Source organism: Euprymna scolopes, chromosome 26 (genome assembly GCF_053919585.1).
Source record: "Euprymna scolopes isolate OS-2025 chromosome 26, ASM5391958v1, whole genome shotgun sequence".
Lineage (NCBI taxonomy): Eukaryota > Metazoa > Mollusca > Cephalopoda > Sepiida > Sepiolidae > Euprymna > Euprymna scolopes.
Genome location: NC_136507.1, coordinates 30606965 through 30619350, shown reverse-complemented (window position 1 = coordinate 30619350; position 12386 = coordinate 30606965). Strand labels below are relative to the sequence as shown.

General features: G+C 31.1%; 1 protein-coding gene across 2 annotated transcripts in view; it reads left to right on the top strand.

The window, feature by feature from the left end:
* LOC145247960 (uncharacterized) overlaps positions 1-12386 on the top strand; it is a 106804-nt gene that overhangs the window by 17415 nt on the left and 77003 nt on the right. For both annotated transcript variants that reach the window (XM_080109607.1, XM_080109608.1), the window contains exon 2: positions 8880-9283. In XM_080109607.1, the coding sequence (XP_079965733.1) occupies positions 8938-9283 (346 nt within the window). In that variant the 5' untranslated portion in view covers positions 8880-8937. The remainder of the gene's footprint in view (positions 1-8879; positions 9284-12386) is intronic.

Genomic DNA, 12386 nt, shown 5'->3' with positions numbered 1-12386 from the left:
GTAAAAAATAATAATATAATAATGATTATACATAAAAAAATAATAATATAATAATGATTATACATAAAAAAATAATAATATAATAATGATTATACGTAAAAAATAATAATATAATAATGATTATACATAAAAAAATAATAATATAATAATGATTATACGTAAAAAATAATAATATAATAATGATTATACGTAAAAAATAATAATATAATAATGATTATACGTAAAAAATAATAATATAATAATGATTATACGTAAAAAATAATAATATAATAATGATTATACGTAAAAAATAATAATATAATAATAATTATACATAAAAAATAATAATATAATAATGATTATACGTAAAAAATAATAATATAATAATGATTATACGTAAAAAATAATATAATAATGATTATACGTAAAAAAATAATAATATAATAATGATTATACGTAAAAAAATAATAATATAATAATGATTATACGTAAAAAAATAATAATATAATAATGATTATACGTAAAAAAATAATAATAATGATTATACGTAAAAAAATAATAATAATGATTATACGTAAAAAAATAATAATAATGATTATACGTAAAAAATAATAATATAATAATGATTATACATAAAAAAATAATAATATAATAATGATTATACGTAAAAAAATAATAATATAATAATGATTATACGTAAAAAATAATAATATAATGATTATACGTAAAAAATAATAATATAATAATGATTATACGTAAAAAATAATAATATAATAATGATTATACGTAAAAAAATAATAATATAATAATGATTATACATAAAAAATAATAATATAATAATAATTATACATAAAAAATAATAATATAATAATGATTATCCGTAAAAAATAATATAATAATGATTATACGTAAAAAAATAATAATATAATAATGATTATACGTAAAAAAATAATAATAATGATTATACGTAAAAAAATAATAATAATGATTATACGTAAAAAAATAATAATAATGATTATACGTAAAAAAATAATAATAATGATTATACGTAAAAAAATAATAATAATGATTATACGTAAAAAAATAATAATAATGATTATACGTAAAAAAATAATAATAATGATTATACGTAAAAAAATAATAATAATGATTATACGTAAAAAATAATAATGATTATACATAAAAAAATAATAATATAATAATGATACGTAAAAAATAATAATAATGATTATACATAAAAAAATAATAATATAATAATGATACGTAAAAAAATAATATAATAATGATTATACGTAAAAAAATAATAATATAATAATGATTATACGTAAAAAAATAATAATATAATAATGATTATACGTAAAAAAATAATAATAATGATTATACGTAAAATAATAATATAATAATGATTATACGTAAAAAATAATAATATAATAATGATTATACATAAAAAAATAATAATATAATAATGATTATACGTAAAATATAATAATATAATAATGATTATACGTAAAAAATAATAATATAATAATGATTATACGTAAAAATTATAATATAATAATGATTATACGTAAAAAAATAATAATATAATAATGATTATACATAAAAAATAATATAATGATTATACATAAAAATAATAATATAATAATGATTATACGTAAAAAATAATAATATAATAATGATTATACATAAAAAAATAATAATATAATAATGATTATACGTAAAAAATAATAATATAATAATGATTATACGTAAAAAATAATAATATAATAATGATTATACGTAAAAAATAATAATATAATAATAATTATACATAAAAAATAATAATATAATAATGATTATACGTAAAAAATAATAATATAATAATGATTATACGTAAAAAAATAATAATATAATAATGATTATACGTAAAAAATAATAATATAATAATGATTATACATAAAAAAAAACTTAAAGTGAACATTAAACATAAAAAATGATACCAACTTTTTTTGATAACGCAATTAGCCACCAAATTAGAACTATTCAAAAATTGTTTGAAATTAGCACGTTTACCATCTTGCATGCTATTGGTCCAGAAGCCCAATTTCGCAGACTATAACTAAAACTGCAGACTTTGAATGAGGCTTGATTGAAGATGCAAACGATGAGTTTCATGGTAGGTTTATTTTACAATAAGTATTTAGATTGATAAGGAAGTTCTTTCTGTGGCAAGAGATTTGAATGGTGATGTTGGAAAAGCCATCTGAAGATGGTGAGGGTTATCATGGAGGAAATGGATGTCGTCATAGGAACACTGAAGAAAAAATAATCTTAGCATTTAGACATGTTGGTTGTAGAAAGCCATCTTGTTATGTATAAATCTAACACGGCAAAGATTCAGGTAGTTTAGGAAAAGAGGCAGGAAGCTCTTGAATAATTGTCTAACAATTGTGATTCTGCATAAATTGGTTATTTGCAATTTCATGCTGAAGAAAGGTCATGGGGTTAAGAGAAAGTTAATTCTCAAGAAAAAAGATGTGGTGCTTAAGTGAAGAATGTTAAATGCAAGTTTTGAGACCAAGTGATGGAGTGTTTGGCTACCAGAAATTTTACAGGAAGTTTGGAAGAAAGTGAAGGATATACTGTTTGAGTTAATAGACCAAACTTGTGATTAGACGAAAGGATCACCAAGACATATGGTGACATGGTGGTGGAATGAGGAAGTTGAAAAGCGTATCACAGTGGGCTCAGAAGTGGAAATAGGCCAAAAAGTTGCCTCCTCAATTTACTTAAAACTTAGAAAATTCTAAAACTACATTAAATTTATGAACAAACAAACAAAAAAAATTAAGTCTTTAGCTTGTCTATAATTTTTTTTTATGATAATTTGAATATTGGAAAACATAGTTTGTTGCAAAGCAAGTGGTGCTATTATCCTGGCATCTGAAAAATACCCTTGTTTCTTGATGGGCCAACAATGGTGACGAAAATGACAGAACAATGTCAATTTAACATTAGTTTTGACATGTTTGTTAATGAAATGAATTTTTAGTCACAAAAAACATTTATTTATAGTAAAAGTTGTGAAATTTGACCTTCAGTAATCAAAAAAGTAAAGAATTTTGATCAAATTTTAGCATTTTTTCCAAAAAAATCGGACAGGTTTTTTTGGTCTTAACCCTCAATTATCTTGAAAACCCCTAATAGTCACATACTAAACCATATATGTTTTGAAAAATTTAGATTAAACCCATTTCAAATATGTCAAGTTCACTGTGTGACTAGTAGCGGTTTTAATCTTATTTCAGGACAAAAACTTTAGACCAATTCATTGCTTTACAAAAGCCAACATATAAACTGATACATTGACCCAACATGAATTTTCATGTTTTCATTACGTTCTCCTTAGCCATACGTTTCTAACAAGCTCACAACCGCTTTCCTATGTCAATCCAAACTGAAATAATGGTTATTTTAATATTTCTCTGAATTTAGTAAATTTCGGTAGATTCACAACATTTTGCGACACAACCAAAATAAGTCAATTTTGTCCCAAAACTGTTTTCAGAGACAAATATCAGTTAAAATCTAATTAAACTGTACACAAATTGATTATATACCTCAATAGTTTTGAAAAAGTCTAATAAAAGTCATTTGTGATGATGCTTCACCTCTCTTTCCAAACGTTGGCCATCTGGGCCCACTGTGTGTATCGAAGAAAAACAGAAACAAAGGAATCGGTGAATAAGAATATGTGCCTATTAGCAAAGAGAAGCAACAAGAACAATATAGAAATCCAAGAAAGAGGCTGAGCAATTTAGATTTCCAGATTTGCTACAAATTTAGTAATCAGAGTAGCTAAACAGATGAAAAAGACAATATGGATATTATTGGAAAGAATTACAATCGAAATAACAAACGAATATGATATGTGGGAGACTTGAAAATGGCATTATAAGAACTTGTTGAATGCTGAGTTTTGTGGAACTAAAAAAAGGGAGATAAGCAGTAGATGAAATGCAGTTTGATTTTATGTCGGGACAAAGCACCACTTGTGCTATATTTATCCTAACATGAATCTAAAAAAAAGTACTTTAGTAAGAAAAAGAACCCATATTTATTTATTTTATTTTTTTGAGAATCTGGAGAAAGCTTTTGACAGAGTACCAAGATAAGTTGTCTTCTGCAAACTAGGGGAAAATAAGTGGTTGGTAAAGATTTTTGAAACAACATATAGAAATGCTTAGTCATGTTAGAATTAACAACTTTAATGTTGGAGTAAGAATACAGGGTGGAACAATTAAGTTGTCACCCTAAAGAAAATAACACTACAGCTTTATTTTAAAACTCCATTCAGATAATTTGATTGTGTAATAGAGCTGACATCTATTCAATGAGGCCTTTAGCCTCAATCACCGCCTTGATACGAGTCTGGAACTGGGAGCATGCCTTTTCCACAAGTGCTGGCTGGAACTCCGCAATCAGGCTGGCTTTGGTGTTGTGAGAGATCATGTTGGTGATGTTCTCGACATATGACCAAATGAAGTCATCCAGTAAGTTAAAGTCAGTCCTGGGTCTCTTTGGACTTGTGGGCCGGCACCGAGTCCTGCTGCCACATCCAGGGTCTGCCAACAGCCACCTGGTTGCACAAGGGAATCAGCACATCCAGGTACACTTTGGTGTGGACTTTCAAACTGACTTCGAAGATGTGAGGTGGCATGATGTGGCCTTCACTTGAAACCACACCAAAAACCATAGCCATGGCCAAAAACTTTGTTTTCATTACCCTGGACACATTCCTGTGATTCGTGGCAATCCAGTGATGCATTTTGAGGGTGCTGGCAATGGTTCTGTTGTCATAACTTGGATCGCTGGAGAGCATGAGTTGTACAGCGGCACATCTCTGATCTCGCTCGTTGAACACTGTGTCACTTTCAGACATGATAGAAGGCTCCTATCGCTCTTGGGATTTGTCCACAACTGGCCAACAAATGATGGTCTGCAACACAAAGAAAACCGGTTTTCATCAAACGGAAATGGAATCCTGTTGCCTTTTCTAGGACAACAATTTTATCATTCCACCCTGTACGATCAAGGTTCTGTACTGAATTTGTTGATTTTCATTTGCCTCTTAAAAGTCAGAATCTTGTACAGATTATTTGGAAAAGATGATAATTTAATAATTGCCTGTGAAACAATCGAAGGTCAGTTTAAGTTATGGGGGAGGGGGAATTCTATCGAATGTAAAGGTCTGAGAGTGAATGTTATCAAGACCAAAGTGATAATCGGGGGTTGTTGAATTGGTTAACCCCCAAAAAGTCCCCCTGCTCAGTTTGTAGTAAAGGAGTTAGGTGCAACTTCATATTTTGTGTTTGTAAGCATTGTGTACACAAAAGGTGTAGTAGAGTTTGTGCACAAGAAGTGTGAGACAGTAGAGATGGATGAGAATTCAGATGTGGAGAAAATATATCTTGATGCTGAAGCTATCGAGAAGTTTTGTTATTTTGGTGATACCATCATTGGAGCACAGGATGGAGCAAGAGCTAGTATGATTGCAAAAGTGTCTGGAGTAAGTTCAAGGAACTTCTGCCATTACTAACCAGCGGAAATGTCACTGTTGACAAAAGGAAGAGTCTGTCAGTCTGATATATGCAATGTGATGTAGGGAAGTGAAACCTGACCAGTGAGGGTTGAGGACATGTGTTGCATGGAAAGAAATAATACATGAATGATACGATGGTTTGTAATTTGAGTGTTAAAGACAGATTAGATGAGGATTAAATTTGGACAGTATAGGGAAATGTGTGCACAGAAGGAGACTTTGATAGTATAGCCACATTAAAAGAATGGATAAGAGTTCTGTTTTTTGTAGACGTAGAACAGCTAGCAGGTTTAGTTCAAAGGCTAAGGAAAACCTGGAAGGAAGTGATAAGGATGGACTTGAGATGAAGAGGGATAAAGACCTAGGCAGAGATAGGTTAGTTTTGAAATCAATTTCTAAAAGCGGTCTAACACATGCCAGCCTGGTAAACCGAATATGACGATACCCATGTGGAGATATATTGCTGGTCAGAAGGTTTCTTAGGAAAAAATAGTTTTGCCTTGAAAGGAAAGTAAAAAAAACAAACAACAACAAAAAAACAAAGCTATGGATACAGTGATGTTTTGAAAGAAAAAGTAAGTTTATAAATAATTAGCAGGCTCCATTTCCCAGCAGAATTTAAAAAAAAAAAAAAAAAAAAAATTCTAATTAAAAAATATGAAGTATTCTTTATTTTATTAATATACTAGCAGTTCAGCCCAGCTTTGCTTGAGCCCTATGTACTGTTCATAATTTTATTTGCATATATATAAATATATATATTAAAAAGTTTGACTCATGTCCAAGTAACCACATCTAAAATTTCAAGTGTTTAGACCCAAAATTGGCAGAGGAGTTTGTTAGAGTCTGCAATGGTCAACTCTTTCAACTTTGACGCCTTGGCAGCCAAATTTTCGGCCAATAACCGATTAGAAACTTGCCCTATGTCTGAATACACTTTATGTAAAATTTCAAATGTTTAGACCAAAAATTGGCTGAGAGATCAAATTTTTTTAGCTTTGACCCCAATTTTGACTCCTTAACATTTATTGTTTGAGTCTCAAATCAAGTTAAGTTTGAGCCATTTCCAAGTAACCATCATCTGAAATTTCAAGTATTTAGACCTAAAATTATCGGAGTTTGGTAGAGTTTTCAAAGGTCAAATCATTGAACTTTGACCCCTTGACAGCCAAATTTGTGGCCAAAAACGATTAAAAAGATTTTCTCAAATCTCAATACCTTTTATGTGAAATCTTGAGTCTGTAGACTGAAAATGGACAATTTCACTTTTATAAATATATGCTTAAAATTAATTTGTGTTAATATGTAAACAACCAAAAATATAATTTATGGGCGTTATTTCCATGCTAATTCTTATTTGTGTCTTGTAAATTAGTTATTGTTAAGTAGTGAACGTAAAAGTTGCGTATAGCAGACATGTCAAACTCAAAGTCTCAGCATATTATATAGAACATGATTTTGTGGTGTGGTGTGGTCTAGTGATGAAGTGCAGCACTTTTGCAGAACTTAGTCGACTATAACCCATGTTACCATTGTTGATCAACGAAAGAGTTTGTCAGGGATGTGCATGCAATGTGATGTACGACAGTGATGATGGACATGCGTTGCATAAAAATAAACAATCGATATGTAATGTGAGTGTTAAGGAGAGACTTAGATCTGATGACCTCTGTGGAAAATTAAATCTAGACAGTGTAGTGGCGATGTTTTGTAAAACAGGAGATGTTGAAAAGAACGCATGGGTGTTGAGATGGCAGGTTCCGTTTATAGGGGAGACGAAGCAAAACACAGGAGAAAGTGAGAAGAATGGATTTCTGTAGAGGCTTAAAAAAAAAAAAAAACACCTGGCCAATTTCTGAAAACCACTTAATGTATGCCAACATGTAAAAGAGACATTAACTGAATATAATGATGATGTTTATAAATATTTTTTTTTATATATGTAAATACGAGCTGTCTTAAATAAGCTTCCAGACTTATTTTGTACAGGCATCTAAAAGTGTTGTAGACTCTTGAAAATTCAGTATGCTATTGCTATACATCTTATGAAAGGACTGACCAAGTTTTATGATTTCAGTTCAAATAAACAGCTACAGCAGGAATTGGAATACACCCTACTAAAGCTTGATTGTCACATCTGATAAATTTCAAAAATGCAATCTGGATGTGAGGACACTTTAGAAACATTATGTAATGAAATTCTGTTTTAAATGTCAAAAAAAATGCCACAGAAGCGTATGGAATGCTTCAGACTGCTTTTTAACCATCTTACATGAATCGAGTATCAGTTTTTTTGAGTGACATAAGAGATTCAAGGAAGGAAGGAAGGGAGTCTGTAAGGGATGATGAGAGGTGTGGGACGAGTAAGAAAGTCAGCCTCCACTCTTTATCTGTGCCTAAACCTAAACGTAGATTCTATGAACAAAGCTTCTTTCTTAGAATTGCATGCCTGTGGAACTGTCTTCCGTTTTCATGCTTTCCAGCTGACTACAATCTGATTGTCTTCAAGTCCAACGTAAACAAGTTCTTGATGAGCTGTTCCACTTAAGTTAACAAATTTACCGAATTTCCATTACTAACGATTACTATACTGTCCAATTGACTACTGTATACTCTTAACACTTATCCTCGAGTGATCTCTGGGCATTGATAAGTGGTGTTGCCTATGTAAAAAAAAAAAAAAATAATAAATAAATAAAACCACCATAGTTGATTGGCCAAATAAAGAATTTCATGGATAAGGACCATCGTGTATTTATAGAGATAATAAGTGCTCAGTTTGATATCTGGGTGCGAACTGTACACACAATTATTCACAAGATGTGGAAGATTTGCGTGACTGTCCACAACTCCATCCTTGTCACAAATTATTTGATTAAGATGGGCACCAAGACAGTTCCTCACCTTCCCTATAGTCCAGACCTTGTTACCTGTGACCTTTGCTTATTCCCTAAGCTCAAGGAAAATATTAAAGGCATTTGCTATGGGATAATTGAGATGAAAGAGAATGTGACGAGAATCATTGATGTGCTCACACAAGAGGACTTCGATTGGCCATTCCCAAAGTTGTTGGAAAGGTACAACAAGTGCATTGCAGCCGGAGGAGATTACTTTGAATGATCTAGAGTTTCATTTGTGTACTATCAATAAAAGTGTGCATACGAAAAAAAAAAAAAACTTATTGAAAGCACCTCATATTTAAAAAAAAAAAAAAAAAAAAAACTTATTGAAAGCACCTCATATTTAAAAAAAAAAAAAAAAAAAAAAAGAAATGTTTTTTATATAATTTCTTATTTTCCTTTTTTCTTTTTCTTTTTAGGTTATGTTTCATTTTGAAATTTTTTAATTTGAGCTGACCTCTGTTGAGACGACCAAATATGCCGTTCCAAGCACCTCAGTGGACAGATTTCCTCTCCTGCCCAGTTTGTTACAATTTATTCAATGAGCAATGCCACCGCCCTATTAGTTTGGGCTGTGGACATACAGTGTGCAAGACGTGCCTCTCGAATCTTCATTCTAAGAAATGCCCTTTTGACCAGAGCGTTATATCTCGCACTATTGAAGAACTACCAGTGAACTATGCCCTCCTCCAGTTGGTTGGGGCGGCCATTCCTGAGAAAGAGAGCGTCTCTATCAGCAATTTATCAGAGCATTGCAGATCCTATGAATCTGCTAATCGATGTATCGAACAGTTAGCTGTGTACCTAAAACCTTTTTCTGCAGGTAAGTTGCTTACTTCTTCCTTTTTTACATGTTGAGAGCACTGACAAGAGTTCTGGAATCTCAGGTCATTGATTAATTGTCTAGATTAAAAAAAAAAAGATTTTAATCAAAGGATTTTTGGTCCAAGTCCAAAGTACAACCTAATTAAAAAGAAAAAAATACAGAAAAATCATTGTATGTATCCATCACGGAACGAAAATGTCTTATTCCAAAAATCGTTTAAATTGAAAAAAAAATTTTTTAACAAAAAACTCAAATTTTATAATGAAGCCAAGACGTGTGATTTGCAATGTTTAATAAATAAGGGCAAGACAACTCAATTTGAACGGTTGAGATTGAAATCAGCCTTGTAATGGCTACAATTTACTATTAAAATTGCAAAATAATTATTTTCTATATGAAAAGCTAGATCAATTTACATGGTTTTTGGAATATGACATTTTTATTTTGTGACTTGTATGTAGATATCAAAGATTTTTCTGTATTTTTGTCTATTTTAATTAGGTTGAATTTTGGATGAGAACTGGATTTTCGAACATATATATTTATAATCGGCCATGTATGTATGTCTTGTTCTGTGGAGGCTGCCATTTTAAATCTTCTCTCAATCGTGTCCTCATCTCATTTACTTATGATTAAAAATGACGCAGCCCAGAAGGTTTAAAAAAATTAATTTTTTTTTAAACGACCATATTGCATTTCCTGTGGAGTGTTCAGTGGAAAGAGAAAAAAAATGATTGTATGCTTAAATTTTAAATTAATTCAAGTATTTTTTTCAATTAAAACTCTGAAAATATTTAAAGCAGATTTGGATTCTTCCAACTACTGTCCTCATCTTGAGTGCTATTCTTACAACGTTTCGGCCAATGTAATCTTCGTCAGGTGAATCTTTCTAAACTGGAATTTGTAACAGAACCATTTATTTAATCCACGAGTGTAGCATGCTTTTCTTACTTCAGTCATGACAATAATTCGCAAGTGTTACCCGCACTGAGGATTGAACCATTAACATCCAGGCATGTAACTTACAACTGAATTTTACCAAGTACTTATCCACTATACCATGGATCCTTGTGGACACTCAAGATGAGAACAATAGTCTGAAAAATCTAAATAATTGGAATGATTAATCCTCATCTTATTGTTTTCATCTAATTAAATTGCTTTTATATATTCTAACTAACGGACCATTTATATATATTTATGTACGTTGTTCAATATATAACAGACTGTTGTCTTCTTGTTCCAAATATCTATCTTAACGGCCCGTGACTCAACTAGTGTTGTAGGTGCCTCCGTCAACATATAATATATATACTCTTGACGACATACCTGTTTGCTGCTGGCTGCTTCTGGGGGATTTGCCAACCATCCTTGGGGGAGCCGGAACCTACTGTAGCAAAGATGCTGCAAGACAGAGACCTAAGATGGTGTGTTTCTATATATATATATATATATATATATATATATATATATATATATATATATATGGTTTATTCACTTCCAGACTTCCTATTGGCAGAAATGGAGTGACAAACGATCTTTGGCTTGTAGGTTCTCTATTTGAGACCGTCACCTCCCTCATGGGGAGACCCTCTTAACCTATCTTGCTTGTTCAATGTCTCAAATCCAACTCAACTAAGCTTAACTCAACTTACTCAAATTAGAATACCTGACACATCACATCTGGTCCTCGTTTGCATACTTCTGGTGCAAACTGACCAGTCACAAAGTTTGATACTTGTCAAAACATGTCACGCTTCAAATTCTCTGTTGTTTACTACACTAGATAGATAGATAATTAGATAGACAGATAGATAAACAGATAATTAACTGCTTCTACCTGGCTATTATCTACCAATCTTAAAAAATCAGAAACAGATATTTCTGATTGTGTGAATTAAAATTTTTAAAAATAAATAAATAAATTGGAAAATTTTCAAACATTTAAAATCTGCCATGCGTGTGCGTCTATTTCTTTGGAGATGACATTTTTTATCTCCTCTTCATCTTATTTGCTTACGACGATTAAAAATGGGCAAACCCAAAAAGTTTTAAAATTTATTTTTTTTTAAATAACCATATTGCATTTTCTCTGAAGAGCTCAGTGAAAAGAAAAAAAAAAAGATATGTTTAAATTTTACATTGATTCATTTTTTTATTTTTTTTTTTATTAAAGCACTTTGACAATATATAAAACAGATTTGGATTGTTTGGACTAGTTCTCAGTTTGATTATTATTACAATGTTTTGGCCGATGTAACCATCAATCTTCTTCAGGTGTACGTGTAAAACCTGGAAATCTTTCTATTGGACTTGGAGAATCTGTATGAAATTTCAAACGGAACCCGTTATTTAATTCATAGAGGTAGCATGCTCTTGTTCTGTCCTCCATCAACCATGACTGGGTGAAGTAATTTGCAATTGCATTCTTAGTTTTTTTCCAGGCTGAGGATTGAACCTTCAAACTCCAGGAGTATATCACTTAAACTGAATTATATTTAGTACTTTATCTTTTACGCCACAAGTCCTTTCAGAAACATTTCAAAGCAAATACTTCGTTCAAATTACAAACTACAAACAACCTTCTCTGCCACCAATAGCAATGGCCAGTGACTCCCTGTCTGAGAGTACATCTTTCAAACTGCTTGGCCTAACGTTCACAGGAAACATGAGCTGGAACAATTATATTGAAAACATTGCCAGGGCCGCTGCAAAAAAGGTAGGCTCTCTCTACCGTGCTAGAAAACTACTGACACCTGAAAGTATCCTGTATCTCTATAAGGCCACCATTCGCCCATGTATGGAGTATTGTTGTCACATCTGGGCTGGTGCGTCTACTACTAGTCTCTCGCTCCTAGACAAGGTTAAAAAAAAAAGTCGCCAATCTGATAGGCCCTGAACTGGTATCTAAGCTTCAGCCTCTGTCACATCGACGAAACGTTGCGTCCCTCTGCTTGTTCTACAAGTATTTTAATGGTGAATGCTCTGACGAACTGCAGACACTTGTGCCCCCCACGACGCAGTCACCCTTGACAAACCCGACAGGCAGCTAAATCCCACCCCCACACAGTAGAGATCCCTAGATGGAGAAGATCTTTCT